Source organism: Puma concolor, chromosome C2 (assembly GCF_028749965.1).
Source record: "Puma concolor isolate L17-30 chromosome C2, mPumCon1.1.hap2, whole genome shotgun sequence".
Lineage (NCBI taxonomy): Eukaryota > Metazoa > Chordata > Mammalia > Carnivora > Felidae > Puma > Puma concolor.
Genome location: NC_141675.1, coordinates 149499279 through 149519679, shown reverse-complemented (window position 1 = coordinate 149519679; position 20401 = coordinate 149499279). Strand labels below are relative to the sequence as shown.

At 49.6% G+C, this 20401-nt stretch overlaps 2 protein-coding genes across 8 annotated transcripts in view; both read right to left on the bottom strand.

Annotated features, from left to right (window-relative positions):
- Positions 1-381: 381 nt before the first annotated feature.
- On the bottom strand, positions 382-12890 carry SMIM11 (small integral membrane protein 11). Of its 7 annotated transcripts, XM_086675916.1 has the most exons (6): positions 12744-12889; positions 9672-9754; positions 9405-9498; positions 8942-9044; positions 3489-3659; positions 382-564 (listed from the first exon to the last, which is right to left on the bottom strand). In XM_086675916.1, the coding sequence occupies exons 4-5, from the start codon at positions 8951-8953 to the stop codon at positions 3504-3506; spliced, it is 168 nt and encodes a 55-aa protein (XP_086532042.1). In that variant the 5' UTR covers positions 8954-9044; positions 9405-9498; positions 9672-9754; positions 12744-12889; the 3' UTR covers positions 382-564; positions 3489-3503. The 7 variants fall into 7 exon arrangements, with proteins under 7 accessions (XP_086532042.1, XP_086532044.1, XP_086532038.1 ...); XM_086675918.1 differs by lacking the exon at positions 9405-9498 and having other exon boundaries at positions 8942-9039; XM_086675912.1 differs by lacking the exon at positions 9405-9498 and having other exon boundaries at positions 12744-12888.
- A 3870-nt stretch (positions 12891-16760) lies between these two features.
- The window catches only part of KCNE2 (potassium voltage-gated channel subfamily E regulatory subunit 2), a 32477-nt gene continuing 28836 nt past the window's right edge, over positions 16761-20401 (bottom strand). Inside the window, exon 2 of the mRNA XM_025914038.2 lies at positions 16761-17460. Coding sequence (XP_025769823.2) covers positions 17077-17460 — 384 coding nt within the window. The 3' untranslated portion in view covers positions 16761-17076. The remainder of the gene's footprint in view (positions 17461-20401) is intronic.

Sequence of the window (20401 nt, the reverse complement as noted above, 5' to 3'; positions counted from 1 at the left end):
CACGAGGACCCTCCTGGGTCAGCAGAGGCGCCAACGTGGCTTGGGCAAGTGGGGTGCGGCCTCCCTCCACCCCAACAATGGAAACACGGCCGGAGGCGGGCCGGAGCAGGGCAGCGTGCGGGAGGGCAGCACAGCAGAGGGCCGGAGAGCCGGGGAGGGCGGGTGGCCGAGGCTCCCACTCCCAGAGCAAAGGCCACTTCTCCCTCCGCCCGGTCCTGGGTCAAGAGCACCTGCGATCCCAAGAAAGGCCGGGAGGGGTGCAGGTTGGCAAAACTCCCTCCCCTCACAACGCCGGGCGGGGGGTGGGGGGTGGGGGTGGGGGGCGGTGTGTGTCTGCGTGAGACAGAAATGCTCTGGCTTATTCCAGAGACAGAGACAACGTTTTTACAAAGGTATTTTATTTCAGTAAACAAAATACTGGTTCTTTCAAGGGCATAAAAAAATTCATACAATTTTAAGTTAAACCTATAGGTTGGGAGTCTATCCTCCGACACCCCATTCAGTAAGGGTCTCCGCTTCCTTCTCAGCTGGGGTCCACTCAGGCTGACATTTAAATCGCAAACTCTAGAAAGGAAGACGAAAAGGGTGGGTATGAAATGTCTGATTGAACACTGACGGAGGTTTGACCGGCTCAGCGCTGACCCTGGCGCTCAGCCGGTTCAACGTAACAAACAGAAACCACCGCAAGTTTATCTATTAAAAGAATGTTATTTTCTTTTTTTTTTATTTATTTATTTTTTTAATTTTTTTTTCAACATTTTTTATTTATTTTTGGGACAGAGAGAGACAGAGCATGAACGGGGGAGGGGCAGAGAGAGAGGGAGACACAGAATCGGAAACAGGCTCCAGGCTCTGAGCCATCAGCCCAGAGCCCGACGCGGGGCTCGAACTCACGGACCGCGAGATCGTGACCTGGCTAAGTCGGACGCTTAACCGACGGCGCCACCCAGGCGCCCCAAGAATGTTATTTTCAACATTCCGGTTTTCTGCCCTGGTTTAAAAGCAGGTTCGAGGCTAGCAGGAAAATGAAGCATCAGTCTCGCGGCAGCCCCTGAGCCCTGAGGCCTCTGCGGGTGCCGGCGGGAGGGAAGTGCTCGTGGCCCCACATCCCATCTTTCCTTCTTCTTCTTGGTCTAACGCAAAATGAGGGCTCTGGGGGCGCCGGGGTGGCTCAGTCGGCTCAGGTCTCACGGTCTGTGAGTTCAAGTCCCGCGTCGGGCTCCGTGCTGACGGCTCGGAGCCTGGAGCCTGCTTCGGATTCTGGGTCTCCCTCTCTCTCTGCCCCTCCCCCTGCTCGTGCTCTGTCTCTCTTGCTCTCAAAAATAAATAAAACATAAAAAAAAAACAAATTAGACTGTGCCTGAGACAGAAATTCAACCTACCACACATTTCAAAGAGAACTGCCCTCCCTTGATGGTTTTAGTTTCGCAATGCTCCCTCTTTCCTCACCCCAGTGCCCACTCCTGGGTTTCAGCCAGTAAAACACCATTTCCAAAAAACCCAAGGTTCTGGCCAGGGATGGCGTGGAGGGCAATGACAGAGGAGGGGATTCTGGGCCCGGGGTGAGGACCGGAGAGCTGCTGTGCTTCACAGTCTCTCAGTGCACGTCCCTGCACTCGGGAAGGTGATGCAGCCGGGGTGAGGCCCGGCTGACCTGGGTTCGATCCTGACTCTGCTCTTCATGAGGCAGAGGGCCAGCCCTTTCTCAGTCTGAACGGGCCCCGCAGAGCTATCAGCTGAAGCGATAAACCGGCCAGCTGAGAAATGCTGAGCAAAATGCTAGCCACACAACAGTCATTCAGTAAGTGTTGCTACGATTACCAGTCGTGTGCCATTAACCTCCACAGGTCCAAACTTTTCTCTTTTAACATTTATTTATTTATAGTAAGAGAGAGAGAGAGAGCGTGGGCGGGGGTGGGGCAGAGAGAGAGGGAGACCCAGAATCCGAAGCAGGCTCCAGGCTCCGAGCTGTCAGCACAGAGCCCGACGCGGGGCTTGAACTCACGGAGTGCGAGATTGTGACCTGAGCTGAAGGCTGACGCTTAACCGACAGAGCCACCCAGGCGCCCCTACACCTCCACAGGCCTAAAGATCCTCTACGGAAGGCACCTGGGTGGCACAACTGGTTAAGCATCCGAGGCTGATTTTTGCTCAGGTCATGATTTCACAGTTTGTGGGATGGAGCCCCGTGTTAGGCTCTGTGCTGACAGCTCGGAGCCTGCTTGGGAGTCTCTCTCTCCCTCTTTTTCTCTGCCCCTCTCTCTCCCTCAAAATAAATCAACATTAAAAAAGGTTTTTAAAAATCCTCTATGGGAATTCCTATTTAGGGAAGCATGGGATCTCCGGGTGGAGGGGGGTTAGGAGATCGCTGGCCCAGTGGCTCCTAGAGCGACACGTTGCTGAAAGGGCTGTGTTAAGAATCCCCCAGTGCATGTTAACTAACTAAAATTTAAATAAAAAATACACCTACGTATGTTAAGAAAGAAAAAAAAGAAAGAAGAATCCCTTAATGGTTTTTCAAAAGAACAGATGTCTACACCCACGTAATGGAATCTCTCGGGGGTTGGGGCCTGGAAATCTGCACTTTCAACAATTCTGATCAGTAGCCAAGTTTGGGGACCGCTGATCTAGAAACCCCTGCCACCGTAGTTGAATCCTCAAATTTTCAGAGCAGCACAGAATTCAACCTGATAAATGGAAGAAATCAGATCACACACCAGAACTAAGGGAGGTGTTGATCATCGTCTGTTCACTCTGTGGTGGGGGTTTCAGAACTACTTCCTGGTGCCTTAACTCAACAGATGTGCTCTGGGCACCTCTTGGGTGCTGTCACAGGCCCGGGGCTACCGCGACGAGTAAGACTTCACGCTTACGTGAAGAGGTTGTTGGGAAGGACCCTCTGGGACTAACAAGCCAAGGCCAAGGGGCCAGAAAGTCTCTCACGGTCAAGGAGTGGCCTGCAGAAGTGTGGGGAGTGAGCACTGGAGGGGCAAGAACACATCGGGAAGGGATTTCTATGCCATTCCTGGGAGTCAGACTTTCTCCTGAAGATCGAGCAGGGTTTGTTCATCTTAGGTATGGGCGTGGGTCTCCACAGACCTGTGACCCCACCTCCTCCCCGCCCCCGTCTGCAATTTGATGTGCAACTGTAGGTGTTTCTACTCTGCGTGCTTCTGCTGGGAGAAGGTCCACGGCTCTCAGGAAATTCTCAAGAGTTCTGCGACCCAACACCTGCTCAGCCCCACTGCCTGGATAAGGGAGCAGCGCCCAGGCTTCGAGCAGAGGCGGGCACAACCTATCTCATCTGCACCCAGGGTGCAGGGGGCCGGGATCTGCACACCTCCCCTCCCACAGATGCCCCCCATCAGACAGCAGGTGGGTCTCACGCGGCCTTCAGCCTGGAGGGAGGAGGGGTTCTCTGACCCCCACGTCTGTGCCTCGGCCCACCCCGGCCCGCTGTAAATTTTGCACGAGCAAAGTCCCCATACCTTTGATTTTTCCCTCTAGTTATCTTTCTTCTCTGACTGCTTCTTTTTTTCAGCTTCCAGTTTTGCTTCTAATCTTTTCCGTTGGTAGATTTTGACTCCAGCAAATGCCAGGCAGAGAATTAAGGTTTTTGCTGCCAAGATATACAGCAGCAAGGGCATGTGTTCAAGGACCTTAAAGAAGAAAGCAAGCATTCTAGATGTACTATGATTGAGCAGGAACGTTTCTGTTACATTCCCTCGTTTAGCAAACCCTTACCGCACACCTATCACGTAACAGGCACTAGGCCAGCTGCTGGGGCTACGCAGGCGAGCAGGACAGACGCGGTCTAGTTTTCCCTCTGCCCTCCACTGCCCCCTTGCTGCTGGCTTCGTGCGCGAACCACCCACGGGCCGCAGACGTAACTGTGGTCTCCCACGACTGGACCAGGCCCTGGGCCGGTCACCCCGGCCCCTGCTGCCCAGGAGGCACTGCGGTCCAGTGAAAGCAGCCGGAGCTGGGGCGGGGGGGGGGGGGGGGGCGCAGGGGGGCCTGGGCTATAGCTCTGCTCTGCCACTGACTGACCACGAGACCTGGGTCAGGCACTTGACTTCTAAGCTTCTGCCTCCTCAAGGGAGGTGGGCCAGACCCGTCTCTAGATTCTCCGATCCTAGGAGGCTACGATTTCCTCTTGGTTGTAGCTACTCATCAGCATCGGCGCTTCAATAAATATAAAAATACAGTAAAATTCAAAACATGAAAACTGAGCTACTCATTAACTGTTCCCATAGTTTCCGGTTAGAGGGTAAGTTCTGACCCATGGGCCACAATGGCGTCCGGGGAATAACGATGGATTTGAATTACTGTCTGTACTAGTAGGTACATTATGATGTTAGTGCACATAGAGCAACAGTATCTCAAGGGAAATACTATACTTGTTTCATAAACACGGTTAGCGTGACCTGAATGATAATTGTGACCTTTTCGCGTTGAGTAAAAATTCCTTCCCGAATAAAGGTGTGCTTTAGTTGAGTGATCACTTATTCTAGAGGATTAATTAGGGAGGATTTATTCCAGTGAAATCAGTAAACTGCCAAACATAACTTATTATACGCAATTCCCATATAAGGAGGTCCTACTAGATTCTACTACAGGAAGCACATTTGTCTCTCCTTCTAACAGAATGAGTCCGTGAAAACTTTAGCTAGCCGGGAACAATATGCTCACAGAGCGGGAGGGCTGGGAGGGATTTTAAGCACGACTTGAGTCTACCACTCGTTTGCCTTACAAACAAGGAGAGTGAAGCTCATGGTCGGGGAGAGGCCTGCGTCACACAGCCGATTCACGATGAGGCCAGAGTCAGAATGAAACGTTCTAACCTCGATGCCGGTCTTCTTTCCCCTGCTTCCCGAGTTTCAAGGAAACGGACTTAATGAAATCATAAATTACATACATACGTGTTTGCACAATTTTATTACAATTCTTTAAGCTTAGACCTAGATACAGATTTCACGTTTAGAAGTCGTGGCGTCAGTGAGGCCTACTGGGAGCTCACTGGGCACTACGGGCCTCCCCTAGAGGTTCCTCCCATAGCAGGCGGGCTCCTGGCTCCTGTCCCCGGGAGGCAGACAGACTGTCCTAATTTTATGGCTGAGAAAGTGTAAAGTCTGGAACGGTGAGGGTCTGACCGAGCTCAGACCGCTCCAAAACCTGAACTCTCTTTATCACTACACTGTAAGATGCATCATCCGCTCCCCACGCTCACCAATTTTACTATTAAATTATACAAACAAACGATGTCTGGGCTACTGAATTTACTAAAGCCGACTGGAATCACTACCTCTGAAATTATTAACAGGCTACTTACGGATATTTGAGGACGACGGCAAGGTGGTACAGCAGGAAGAGAAAAGACATCCAAAGGAGGAATCCAAATATTTCAATTGTTTTAATTTAACCAGAACAGTCAGAACCCAAGAACACTGAGCAGCTGGGTAACAGTTTCCAAGCACAAAGTCATTTTCACAGCAAAGAATAAATACAACATACGCACTAAGAAAGACCACTCGAGCAACAGTAGAAAAAACTGAAAACTTTGCAAAAGTGAAACTTTTCATCGTGACAAATATAAGCAGCTTGGAACGCGGATCTTCCTCACTCAGACTTAGAGCTAACCTCCGCTACCTGCCCCCAGTAGCCCTCTAATTCCTGTATTTTCTTGAAGGTTCTCAGTCAAGATGAGGCTGGACGCCACGCTTACAAACCAGCTATGAAAGAAAAAAAGCGTTAAATGTGCTTTTATTTTACCTCCTTGGTGGCAAAAATCAAGCAGTTCAGAGGCGGAAACCCCCTTTTATGTTCATGGGGTTGATCTAGGCCAACAGAGCACTAATCCACATGGGAAAGTCACCCCTCCAGTTCTCCCCATCTCCATGGCTGAGCCCGTGGAGTCCTACTATGACGGAGCCCACATCACAGCCCACGGTTCCCTGTGATCTAAACATCAAACGGCTTTACCAGTGACGGAAAATGTAGAGCTCAACGGGAAGTTAGAAAATACACTGAATTGGGAATACATCAACAAATGGACAGAGGCAAGTGGCGTGGGTACTTACTTTCTTTCTAAAGGTAGTGGAGAGGAGGCAGCGCGAGGCAGGGGTTTCAGGACCGGGAAGGGGGGCAGAGAGGCGGCAGCAGAGGTCAGGGGCCCCCCTTCCCCAGGCTTGAAGCAAAGGGTTTCAGGGCTGCACTCCTGCCCGTCTGGGGGACTGAGCTTCAGTTGTGCTAAATGTCTGCCTTTGATTTCTTTCTAACAAACCGCTCATTTTATTTAACTTTTTTAGAGTTTATTTATTTTGAGGGAGGGGGATGGTCAGAGGGAGAGAGGGAGAGAGAACCCCAAGCAGACTCCACATACTCCATGAAGAGCCCAACGCAGGGCTCGATCTCACGAACCATGAGATCGTAACCTGAGTCAAAATCAAGAGCCAGCCTCTTTAACCAACTGAGCCGCCCAGGCTCTCCCTGTCTCAGTCTCAAAACCAACCAACCTTCAAGGGGGTAAGTGAATAAAATATTGTGGGAGTGGGCGAGATCTATGCCAATTTTTAAAAATTTTTTAGGTCTATTTATTTATTTTGAGAGAGAGAGAGAAAGTAGGAGTGGGAGAGGGGCAGCAAGAGAGGAGAGAGTGAGAATCCCAAGCAAGTTCTGCACGGAGAGCAGCGGGCCCAATGCGAGGCTCGAGCTCACGTACTCAGAGATCACGACCTGAGCCAAAGTCGGATGCTTAACTGACTGAGCCACCCAGGCGCCCCATACCAATTTTTTAAAATAAATCCCCAAATCTTGTGTAATGAGAGTGGCTCATTTTTTGAATAATTAGCAAATACTGTCGCTAATGCGCAGTATTGACTGTCACTGATGCCACAGGCCCCCTGAGCCAGAAAGGGAAGCCGACAGGATGTACCGTGGGCTACATAATCCTGCTGCCTTCCAGGGCCTCATGCAGTCAGGGTGCAAAGAGAGGCCACTTCTTCCCGACAGTACAGGGAAGGGCCCCCTCTTAAACATGAGGTGGTTCCGAGGCAGCCACAGAGCTATGTGTCTGCTCGAAGTTGGAAAGGTTTGGGCAGATTCTGTCCCTGACATAAGAAAGAACGCCTTCTGTCACCAGCAGGATTGGCCTGGCTGGTCAAGTGGGTTGTCCATCATTCTACGATTAAAAACGTTCTCTGCGCCCTGCCTTAGACCAGTGGTAGCCCCAGACTAAGTGATCAGGAACTTTGGCGGGTGTGTGTTTTAACACCGTCTGTGTTTTAACAAGTCCTCAGCAAGCCTTCAGTACCAGTTACTGGTACAGTTCAGGACCAGTCTCTTGTCCCCACTGACTGTGGCCACCACAGAGAGGACAGGCCCTTCCCTAAATCCCACCCCACGCCATTTTCTGCTTCTTCTCCTTGTATCTCCTTGCTGCCTCGTCTTTCCTTCCCAGCCTTTCCACGGTGAGTTCTGGAATCCCAATATTTGCTAAACAAACGCTCCAACATTTTCAACCCCTTCAAGAAGTCCTCACTCTGCCTCTTAAATTCAACCAGGCTTGTCCTGGAGAAAAGTCCCCATGGTCCGTCCTTCTGCATGGTCCCCCCCAAACCTTTGCCCCAAAGAGCTGGGGAAGCAGAGGGGTTCTCTATCTCCTAGCCCCCCCTGGTCCTGCTTCCACACCTTCCCAGGGAGCCTTGCAATGGAAAGCTGGTGGATGTTTTGAACAAGCAAATGCTCATAATTGCAAAAATACACAGTGAGATCCTAAGTTTGAAAATACACACGCTACACTTACAAATATGGACACTGGAAGAAAACACACCAAAATTGTTAATAGTAGCCATCTCTAGACGGTGAAGACAACACGATTTTTGCTGGATATCATACTTTCAAAGAATCTACAATATGATCTATTTTAGTGGCTGCTCTCTAAACCAACAGCTACCACACCCCACCCACTTTGGGGATTTGATGCGATGATTCTCCTTCCCTCTGTAAAACCTGCTGGCTGCTGCCCACAGCCCGCTGAATGCCCAGCAGGATCCTGCCCTTGGCCCTGTGCTCTCATCTGCTGAATCTGTTCTGCAGAGGACAGCTATGTTTATTCCCCAACTAGTTTAAGTTGTACTTGATGTTATCGTAGGTAATTTTTCTAAACACAACACTTAGTGAAATATGGCTATATTGTATAAAGAAAAAACTTGTTTCCATGAGAAGTAAATCTAACGCTTTCAATGCATTTTCGAGTTTGAGTTGAAAAAAAAAAACAAAAAACCAGTGCTGTTGGCAACACAAACGTAAAAGATTAGGGAAGACGACATAAAAATCTGGAAAGATTTTGTATATAGGTCGTTTCATAACATATTAACCCACTTGAAAGAAACCAAAATGTGAAACTGTAGGTAAAACTTTACAGGCATGGTTTTTGCAAGAAAAGTGAGGCAGATCTGAAGTCAGTATACCCCCGCTCAAAGAAAGGGCCTAAACCCCCTCCAAAAGTCTGGTGACTAAATGAACTTTTATATGTTTTAACTTAAAATTAAATATTAAATAGTATTATGATTCCTGCTTTAATTCATTTTTTCTTTTTAATCAACCCACCTCTACGGCACTGTTACTCTCAATTTAAAAAAAAAAAAGTTTTTTTTTAATGTTTATTTTTGGGGGGGAAGAGAGAGAGAGAGAGAGAGACAGAGCATGAGCGGGGGAGGGGCAGAGAGAGGGAGTCACAGAATCCGAAGCAGGCTCCAGGCTCCGAGCTGTCAGCACAGAACCCGACATGGGGTTCAAACTCACGAGCTGCGAGATCATGACCTGAGCTGAAATCGGATGCTTAACCAACTGAGCCACCCTGGTGCCCCCTACTCTCACTTTTTACAATGAGGAGAAAGAAAAAACCAAGCCACAACGTATAAATTCAAAGCATACTCACCTTCCAGTTCATGCTGGGCTAATTGCGAAGTCACTCCCGGTCGACGTGGGCCTGCTCAGACAAGCACATGGAGAGAGGAACTGGGAGGTCAGGTCTTGCTGTTCTGGGGGGGAGAGAAGAAACAGGTCACTTTGGGTTTTCCAGATCAGTCCACCTTAGGAAGCCTTCCCTTTGATGGAGAGAAAGGGCACATGAGCAAAGATAGCAAGCCCCACAGAGAGGAGGGTTCGGGGCGGGGGGGGGGGGCAGCAGGGGACCCAGAGCCTGGTGGAAAGCAGATGGCCCGGCTCAGGGAGGAAGACGGGCTTGGCTCTTGGTGAGCAGAAAGGTCTCCGTGGCTGTTTTTTGCCGGGGCTGGGGGCACAGCCCCGAGCAGCGGTGGCAGTGTTGTGCCTGAGGGGACAGGTGCTCCCCCCGGCCACGCATCTGTGGACAGAAGAGCTCCCAAGTCTTCTCCACCCACCTCCTGTCCTGAGCAAAGAGCTGGCCGGCGGATGAGTGCCTCTCTTTTTTCAAGTCCTCTGAGTGTTAAGCTCATCTTGGTTTTTAAAAAATATCTGGAGGGGAGTAAATGATACGGAAAAAAACTGTCCTCAGGAAGTAATTCCTATCTAGAATCTCATCTAAAATGTGAGGAAGCAGCAGGAAATGACAGGTCAGGGGACACAGCTGGAGCACAGCATCTGCTCCAAGGCCTTGTATGTCATTATTCTTATGCTACGGCACGTACCCCAAGAGTCAGAAGACTTGAGTTCTGGATGAAGAACCCACGCACTCTGGTAAGTGACTTCCCTCCCGGGGCCTTGGTCCCATCTGTAAATGAAGAAAGGGGGCGTCAACCAGATGGGCTCTAGGGCCCTGACTTTTTTCTGAAATTTGGCAACTTACAGTATACTCAGAGCTGCACGTCACTGTGCCCGGCTGCACTACGGCACATTAGCTGTGCAAACTCATTTAGTTTTCACACGAGCCCCGGAGAGAGATTTATTGCTCCGGGTCAGAGATGAGGCAACAAAGTTTATGTAACGCGTCCAGGGTCGCACAGGGACTGGGATTTGAACCCATCCAATGCGGCTCCAGAGTCTTACCCTGATATAGGCAGAAAGCTTTGCAAATTCAAAAATCATGGGGATGCTTGCCTTTAAAGGTACTTAGAATGGAGAAAAGGCACAAGAAAAGGTCAGGCCTTTAGAATGGGGATACTAAAACGAACTTCGGGGAAAGTGTTTTATTAAAACTTTTACTTACAAAAGCATGTAAGTATAGAAAATTCATACCTCATCGATTCAAGGTCATAGTATCTGGAAAACAGGCTGGTGGTTTGGCACAAGATAACCGAGTTTTCCCCATGACTTCTTTCAAAGCCAGGTAAGTTCACGATAGGAACGTACACCATAAATCTCTTTAAATGGGATGACGTGATTGAAGGTGCTCGTTTTCTTCATGGATAAATGGCCTGTTTGTCCTCAAGTAGCAGGAGATTCTGACTTGCACTGGAGAAACACGTTCCTATGACCTGTTGCTAGAATTTTCACTTTCGGTAATCTCTGATAATCTCAGGGCTTAGCCATGTTGTAATTGAACAATGTTTAAGGTTATGTAAATTTTATTTTTACAACTCTTGCTCTAACGGAGTTGTGTACAAATACAGTAGGTAAGTTTGGCTGTTCTTTATTTTCTGCGGTCATATTAATGTATTAATGTAATTAATTACAAGAATTAATGCAAGAATTAATGGATTAATGTAAGATGCATTAATGGATTAATGTAAGATATCGATTCCCAAGGTCAAGGGCAACAAATAGGTCCAAAAAGCTTATGAGAGGAAATTAAAAAAAAACACCCCATGGGGTGCCTGGCTGGCTCAGTTGGTAAAGCATGTGACTCTTGATCTCGGAATTGTGAGTTAGAGCCTCACACTGGGTGTAGGGATTATTTAAGGAAATTAATTAAAAAAAAAAAAAAAAAGAGTGTTGACTTAAAAAAAGAACACCCAATGGTCTGGCCCTCTGGCAACCAAATATTACATTTACTACTGGTGTGACCTTGGACAACTCACTTGGCCTCTCTGAGCCCCGCATCTCTCATTGGTAAATTCTTCAGAGACTGGATTATAAACACTAAGCACAATGCTCAGTACATGGAACACATTTCAATAAATATCAACCATTAGTGTTATGATAAATATCTCTCCTTCTGCTAATGGACATGCCAAGCTTAAGAACCATAAACAAGAGGCAACCAGGGCAAAATGCAATCAATCCAAGATAGCAGGGACCAAGAGAACTGGAGAGCTGGACTCTATTCTTGGTGGCACCAATGGCAGGCATGTGACCCGGGGCAAGCCATTAACCTCTCTGAACCAAAATGTTCTCATTTTAAAAATCGGAATCCAAGGAACAACTCTGCAACTCTGGAATTCGTTAAGTCCCCATTTTCTCTGATATCACACAATCTGACTATGAAAATTTACTGGCAGTTGCCTCGGCTTCATACCTAGGGTGATGAAATTCAAGCTCTTTAGAAGGAAACATATTTAAAGTCAACCTGCAAAAAAAAAGTAGTGGGAGTGATGCAGTGAGCGGGTGGGAGACAAGAGGGCTGATCAATCCAGCTCATTCCTACCTGCTGCCTCCAAATGATAACTTTCCTCTTCTCCCTTCAATCGCATGCTCTAACTCTAACTTTTGTAGCACCTGGCAGGACTTCAGCAAATGAGAACTGAGACAGCTAAAAATATCAGCAGGCTATTAGCTCCACTGCCATATGTATGTCTGATGCAATATTAGCCACAGAAGGCAGCTGGTATCTGAGGGCTGAACTGCAGAAGCCAACAAGGCGTGGACACCGTTGAGGCATAAAGACTGTGAAGTTCAGGAGGTTTTAGACTTCCCCCGGAACTATGCACCATTCAAGCTAATTTAAATCTGAAAAACAACAGTGGCTCAGATAGAAGCCTTTGCTTCTATCATTTTTTTTTTCCTTTGCCAGATTTATCCTAAAAACCAGAAAAGCTCTCCGTTTATTCAGGTTAGGACAATGAAAGCCATCTGGACAAAATACTGTCCAGAATCTACGTTTTCTTCTTGGCACACCTAACAAACTCCAGGGTGGTCAGTCTCCTGCTATCTACGCTCATTCCAGCCGCTAATTAGGCCGTCTCAGAACGTTTCGGAACATGTTCGCATTCCCGGTCTCTGCCCTTTTCACCCCAGCTCTTCACCCAATCATTAGAAGTTGGGTGGTGCGAGGAGGAGGGAGCTGCAGGTGAACCCTGGGCATCACTCCGTCGACCTCTGAGCCCCACTACCAGGTCACCTGCGGTTCCCAGGGCCAGAGAGGCTGGATCTCGGCTCCTCCATAACCGACCCTTGGGGAGTAACACCTAACCCGCTGAGACCCGGGGATGAGGGCCAAAGGCGGCCGTTGCTTCCCCCACCCATCCACGTAACAGGGTGTCCGGAATATTCGCTCATCCCTCCAAACCCTCCGTCCAGAACAACTCTGGGGACCCCGTCCGGACCTCGTGCCAGCCTAAACACAGCGCCCCCGGCGCCGGATCCGCGGATAACGCGGCGCCGGGACGACCGAGCCAGGCCGGGGCGCTCCGCGGGTGGGGCCGCGGCGGCCGTCACCCTCCCGGTCCCCACCCGGGAAGCCGGCGCCGCGCGGCAGGGGCGCCGGCTGGCGGGCATCCCTGACAGAACAGCAAACGCGGGGCCGACCACCGGACTCCCCAGCGCCCCCCAAAAGCTGTCGGGCTTCGGGTCAGGATCCCGCTGACCGGATGTCACCCACTTACAGCTCCAGGCCGCGGAGGTTCCTGCGCCGGGCCCTGCACAGGAACGGTCACTCCCTCAAGGCGGCGGGGAGACTACACGTCCCGACATGCACCGCTCCGCGCGCCGGCGCAATGGACCCCGGCCGCATTCGCGGGCGTACGCCCGGTACGCAGGCGCAGTGGGACGCTCCTCACCGGACTGCTGGGGGCTGCGCAGGGGTCAGGGGTCACGACTGGCACGGCCGGACAAGGTGCTCCGGGACCCGGCGCGTTCCCGTTGTGACCTTATCGGAGCTGGGGGAGGTCGACGGCCGCAGGGCTGGGCGTCCCCCTTCCTCTGGGTACTACCCGCTGCTGTCTGCGACTGAGGATCCTTGGGTCCCCAGAAGTTTCCAAATATAGCGTTCATCTCTGACAAAATGCGTGCATTTTCCTTTGGGACAGCGGTAGCCCGGGTACCGGGGTCCCAGCTTCCTTCGTTCACCAGACGCGAAGTACGCGCTCGGGCACGCTCAGCCCCGGCCCCGCGGGAGTGCGCAAGCCAGACCCCAGATAAATGCAAGGGTGACCCCAGGGAGGGTGCACGGAGCTCTTTCTCCGTGCTCGGCTCACCCTTCTGTGGATTAAGGAGAGGAGCAAGGGGAGAGTAAGCGGCTGGCGCAAGAACAACACCCGAGAACTGCAGGGACAGAATTTAGATTCGAACCCAGGAGGAGGTCTGACTCCAAATCCCATTATGACATTTTGTGGTGATGACGCACAAGGTGTTAGGCCTGCAGAGGACAAGGACAGTGAGGGGTGGAGGGTTTGGTTCGGCTGACCAGCGAAGTTTTCCTATAGAAAGTAACAAAACTAGTTTTGTTCTGAGCGCCGTGAGGCTTCTTGTCTCGCTGAAGCCTCGTAACGAGCCTATAATCGGACATCCTACAACTAATTCGCAGATGAGGAAAGGGAGGCACAGAGAGAGTAATTTGTCCAGGGTCTTAAAGCCCGCAAGTGCCGGAGCTGGGACCCTGACTCTCAGTAGTCTGGGTGTAGACCGTAGGGGCAGCAACTCCCATGGGCTCCTTTTCAAACCACTTCTGAACTCTTGGAAGAAGTTAAGAGGGGCTCAGGTCATATGGAGCCAGGAATCCAAGCAGCTGGAGCTCTAACAGCGAACGGGGTAGAAAAGAAAAACAAGTTGTTTGAAGGGGCATCTTTAGTTGCCGAGTTGAAAGTGGAAAGCCTAGGATTTGGGGGATTAATGTCGAAGTGGCAAACTGAGGCAAGTGGTTCCAACAGCTCTCTACCCAACATGCTTCTGAAGATTGGGCATTTCGCCCATCCCCCAAAAGGAAAGCTGGCCGATAGCCATCTATGTCACCAGCTGTCCTTTCAGTGGTGCACTTTCTTCCAGAAATCTACATTTCTTTCCCTCAATTTGGTTTCTTGTGTCAAAGATGAAGCCAGACACTAGTTAAAGCATGAAGGATAGACTTCCTTCAGTAACTATTGCAACAGAGAAGAGGGTCCAGGATGAACCAAAGTCAACTTGGATTTATGGAGTGGGAACTGGGCACCTTAAGGGGAGAGTGGGGGAGTGGGGTCAGTTGAGCAGAATCGGGGAAGTGGAAATTTACAAAAACCAGGGCATTAGTGGGTCTGACTTGACTTAACCTGAAAGAAAAGCTTCTGTCTTTATGACCAGAGAGAGTGGTGCACATTAGAGCAAGGTAGCCACTGGGTGGGAAGGGTTCCCTCCTTGAGTGTTGGCGTTTCAAAGAGACAAGGCAGTGCTGGCTGGTGAAAGATTTGTATCTCAAAGCAGGAGAGAAAAGATTTCTAATTCCACGTTTTCTAACTGCTCTCAGAGGGGATTCAGGGAGCTGATCTGCCAATCTCCAGGTTTGGGCTGGAACCAACAGTGAATTTTCCCGGCAGCCTGTTGACTTTTCTCAGGCAGACACTCTAAATGGAGCTGGGGTCCTCTTAGGGATGAGGCCTTGAGCTGTTAGAAGCTGTGCTAGTGTTTGTTCAAGTCTCTTAGGGTGAAGAGGGGGACGAAATCACTTGTACCAAGTCTCTACAGTATTTACAGGCCAAGGCCGAGACCTGCTTGCTGGCTCAGAAGAGACTGACCAGAGGTTAGTGAAGGAGATGGTCTTTGTCACCTGGTAGAAACCTTGGGTCTCTGTCTGGATCCCGACCCAAGGCCAGGATTTGGTAGCCGGGGCTGTTTCTCTGGGCACACCGGGATGAACGTTCTGTGTGCAATAGCGTTTCTGGATCAATGATTTGAGGAAGGAGGCCACTCTGGTCACACAGGAGTATCAGTGGATTTTCATGATACTGTTGTAATGCTTATGTTAGCATAATTGCACATTTGTTTCTAAGGAACAAATATCTCGTAGACACCTCCCTCTGGAGATATAATCCTTGTAGGCAACAGAAGACATCCTACAAGCCTTGAAGAAAGGATTCCTTTTTTTGAATTTTGTCTTGGAACCCTGAGACTTTTTGCTTTTTAAGATTTGATTTACTTATCATCTCATTTATTTATTTATTTATTTATTCATTATTTTAAATGTTTATTTTTGAGAGAAAGAGAGAGAGAGAGCAGAGGAGGGGCAGAGAGATGGGGAGACGCAGAATCTGAAGCAGGTTCCAGGCCCTGAGCAGTCAGCACTGAGCCCAATGCGGGGCTCGAACTCATGAACCACGAGATCGTGACCTGAGCTGACGTGGGACGCTTAACCAACTGAGCCCCCCAGGCGCCCCTATTTGTTGTTTTTTAATGTTCACTTATTTTACCTTGAAAGAGAGAGAACGAGAGAGAGTGAGTGTGCATGAGCAGGGGAGGGGCAGAGAGAGGGAGACAGAGAATCCCAAGCAGGCTCCATACTGTCAGTGGGAAGCCCAACGTGGGGCTCGAACTCACGAACCTTGAGATCATGACCTGAGCCAAAATCAAGAGCTGGACGCTTAACCGACTGAGCCACCCAGGAGCCCCTAGAGTCCTGAGACTTGAGGCCCTACTGACAATTGCTGTGCCTTGGCTGAAAAGATGGGGAGATAGGGAAGAAGAGAGGGAAGCTGGGAGGTACGAAGCAATAACCCCATACACCCGTCTTGGCTTTGACTTCCTCCTCTCAGCTACTCTGAGAGAATACACCTTAACCCGAGTTAGGTCCCCATCCTGTCCGTGCTCTAGCTCTGCCCACTCTGTTGACCTCCTTAATAACCTGTCAAGTTGTCATCATGAGGTTTACGTACCTGACTCGCTCTAATGAGCGGGTCACTCCAGCTCCGGGAGTCTCAATCATCTCTACACTCCTGGGGTCTACGCCAGTGGCCTGAGTAGATAGATAGGTGTTAAATATCGCTTGGCTTAATTAGTAGATGAAGTCACCTAATGTGTGGATTGCATCTCTAACGCAATGTCTAGATGGAGTGAACTGTCTAGCTTTTCAACAGACATCAGTAATTCAGACACCTTCTGTACCGTTAGTCCCTTGAAACACAAATGAAAATCATTGTAAATGGAAGAAAATCAAGTGACTGAAAAGAATATGCTATTTATAAAGTGATGTTACAACTTTTCATTATCCTTTTCTATAATAACAAGAACTTTAGAGGGTTAGTTTTCCATAAAACTTTAAATGTTAATTTAAAAATATGTTTCTGTTGCACTGGGCACTTCTTAAAGATGCTACCTCTCTGTTGTGGGCGATTTGCCCTCGTGAAATGTTTGTTCTGTCGACAGACTTCCCAGTAAGCCAGATGCCGGGAAAACAATATACATAAAGTCACCTGGTGATTCTGTTCATTCATCACTTCAGACTTGACATTCATGAATGAATAAATAAACGCTCTGATGTCAAGCCAGTGAGCAGGTGACACATTTTTGAACCACAGCCTCTGCGCAATACATCTGGGTTATTTATAGAGCGAATTCATCACATACAAAATACTGTTTCATGAGGAAGACAGTTCAGTGACTTGTTGGTACCTGCCTCCCCCTCCTCCCCCGCGCCCTCGCCGCTAGCACACAGGCGCTGTCCTTCAAATTTGACTTTATTTCCACTCACTCGACAAAATGTGTCAAATTTGACATTGACCGAAGTGACATTTATGTTGCACAGAAAGTAAAAGGGATCTTCAGCATAAAACACGGCTCTGATGAGCAAGTCTAAATCACACTGAGATTACCATTGTCGTCTTAGTTGAGTTGCCACAGGATCTCCATGAAAATTCTCAACAGAAAGCAAGGAGCTTAGTGTCGTCTAAGCAGTGACAACTTGGATTTGCTCCACGGCACAGGTGTCTCTTCACATCCAGGTATCCGCCGTTGGCTTGACGCCTTTCCTCCTCATCAAGGAGCCATGTTGAACCCCGCTGCCCCGAGGTTCTCGTGGATGGTGGTCTTTGATTCTTCTAGATTCAAAATTTGACTCTTGTACTTCTCTTGCCAATCCTCCACGATGTACTGGTGGTAGGGGTCGTTGGAGTGCTCTTGTCGCTTGGATTTCACCGTGCTCACCAGGATGGCGACAATGATGAAGGAGAACATGCCGATCATCACCATGAGGTACAAGATGACATAGTAGAAGTTCTCAGCATCAAGCTTGGCTTGCAGGGCCTCTTGCTCAGCTGTCGTGTTCCTGCGCCAGTTGTCCATATAAGTAATAAAAATCCTTCTGAAGGCATCTTCCAGCGTCTGCGTCAGATTGGACAGAGCCGGCATGTCTCCCTCCTGCTGCAATTTAAATAATGAAACAGATGGCCAAGGTTAAGAACACTGATTCTTTCTGCATTTGCCTACTTTAAGGGATAAGGAGGGGTGAATACAAAGGGGGAGGTAATATAATTTCTTCTTTACCTGGCTGGTGATTGATTGAGTGCATATTTTTTGAAAATTATTCTTTAAGCTTTGCATATGCAGTTTATTTTTTGCATGCGTGACACCTTCCAACAGAAGTCTGATGGGAGGGTGCCTGGGGGGCTCAGTCGGTTAAGTGTCTAACTCTTAATTTCCGCTCAGGTCATGATCTCACGGTTCAGGAGTTCAAGCCCCGCGTCGGGCTCTGTGCTGGCGGTGTAGAACCTGTTTGAGATTCTCTCTGTCTGCCTTTCCCCTGCTCGCTTTGTCTCTCTCTCTCTCTCTCTCTCAAAATAAACACTTTTTAAAAATCTGGCTGGAGGACATAAAACTGTATATAGTACCCCAATTTACATATGTAAATAAGTATAAACATACAAATGAAAATGGAAAAAAGACTGGAAATGACGAGTTCAAAATGTTAACAGTGGGTAGTATACTTAACATCCCCCCCCCCTCACGCTTTATACTTTGTTCACATTCCAAATTCTCGTCAAGCACCTCACCCTACTTTGTTTTTAAAAAGACCAGTCGCGGGGCACCTGGGTGGCTCAGTCGGTTAAGCGTCCGACTTTGGCTCAGGTCATGATCTCACTGTCTGTGAGTTCGAGCCCCGCGTCGGGCTCTGTGCTGACCGCTCAGAGCCTGGAGCCTGTTTCAAATTCTGTGTCTCCCTCTGTTTCTGACCCTCACCCGTTCATGCTCTGTCTCTCTCTCTCAAAAATAAATAAACGTTAAAAAAAAAAAAAGAATGTTTAAAAAGACCAGTCGCCTCACGATGCCTAGCGTAATGCGTCGTTCATAACAGGCGTTCAACAGACATCAGCTGAATGAAGCAATGACTCATGTCTGATCCGTGTGTGCAGAGAATCATGGGGCAGAGGATTGCAAGGGGCATTGACCTTGCAGTCTGCTCCACCCCTTTGTCTCGGCTGTGGGCTTTTTCCAAGTATGCCCCAGGGCGGAGTGTGTCCATCCACATTTGAAAGAAACATCTTAGGTAAGTGGAACAACGCGAGACCTGAGAGCTCATTCGTATGCCCCAAGTCGGGCTCTCCTCTCCATCCTCACTGGCGCTGTCCAGCCACCAACACCTCTCACCTGGATGACACCATGCGGTGCAAACCCCACCCCCCCCAACAGTCTCCTGGGGCATATCTGTCCCTCCCTGCCCTGCACTGCAGCCACGATGCTCTTTTTAAGAAGGAAGTGGGATCAGGAGCACGGGGTGGGGGGGGTGGGGGGCTCGGTCGGTTAAGCGTCCAGCTCTTGATTTCTGCTTAGGCCGTGATCTCATGGTTCATGGGTTCAAGCCCCTGTCGGGCTCTTGCGCTGACAGCGTGGGGCCTGCTTGGGATTCTCTCTCTACCTCTCTCTCTGCCTCTCCTTCTCTAAACAAATAAATAAATAAATAATGAAGAAACAAACATTTAAAAAAAAGAAAAAACGAGATCATATCCCCTTGCTTTTATTTTTTTTTAATTTTTTTTTTTCAACGTTGATTTATTTTTGGGACAGAGAGAGAGCATGAACGGGGGAGGGGCAGAGAGAGAGGGAGACACAGAATCGGAAACAGGCTCCAGGCTCCGAGCCATCAGCCCAGAGCCCGACGCGGGGCTCGAACTCCCGGACCGCGAGATCGTGACCTGGCTGAAGTCGGACGCTTAACCGACTGCGCCAGCCAGGCGCCCCTCCCCTTGCTTTTAATATGACTCAATACCTTCCTGTCCCACTTAACATAAAACCCCAGTTCCCTAGTGGGGTTTACCTGGCTTGGCCTGAGCTGGCCCCCAACCACCTCCCCAGTCACTCCACCCTCATGATGACTGGTCGTTCGTGCCTCCAAGTCAATAAACGTTCTCCCGCGTCGGGCCATTTGCACATTCTCTTCCCTCAACCTGGAATAACTTTTCCTTTCTCTTCCCTCTGCTGCCTCCTTACCCTTTTGGCCCCAGCTTAACTGTCACCTCTGAGAAAACCCCCTGGCCCCGCTCTAAATTTTTTTTTTTTTCAACGTTTATTTATTTTTGGGACAGAGAGAGACAGAGCGTGAACGGGGGAGGGGCAGAGAGAGAGGGAGACACAGAATCGGAAACAGGCTCCAGGCTCTGAGCCATCAGCCCAGAGCCCGACGCGGGGCTCGAACTCACGGACCGCGAGATCGTGACCTGGCTGAAGTCGGACGCTTAACCGACTGCGCCACCCAGGCGCCCCCCCCGGCCCCGCTCTAAATCACCCCCTACCACCACCACTTTTCTCCAATAGCATCTTTTTATTTTTATTTTGTTTCCAAAGCCTTCTTCACCATCTGTGCTGACTGTGCGTGTGCCGCTGGTGTTCGTGTGTGATCGTTGGCTCACGGTGTCGCCTTTCCTGCTCAACTGCCACCTCTGTGACACAGGGCTCGTATCGCCTTTGCCTACCTTGGTGTAGCGAACGTCACCACAGAGCCTGACGCATCGAAGGCACCCGGTGGATGCTCAACGAATAAGTTAATGTGCCAGGCACAGGCGGGGCGTCGGAAGGGCAGGGATGGTGAGGGTGAGGTTTCTGCCTGTGGAAGCTCGGTGTGGCAGGAGCCCTTCAGACAAACAGCCACGAGAAGCACAAAGGCTGGTGAGCGGTATGGACAAAGTGAGAAGGGACTCGGAGAGCTGAACGTGGTTCGGGGATGGAGAATGCGGGGGTGGGGGGAGGGGAGCAGAACTGGGCGGAATGTAGACAGGAGGTGAATTGGTGACTAGCCAGGACCTACCCAGAGGTTCACCCAGGCAGTAAGAGCCCAAGCAGTGGGTTTGCCAAAGGCCCTTCCGGAAAC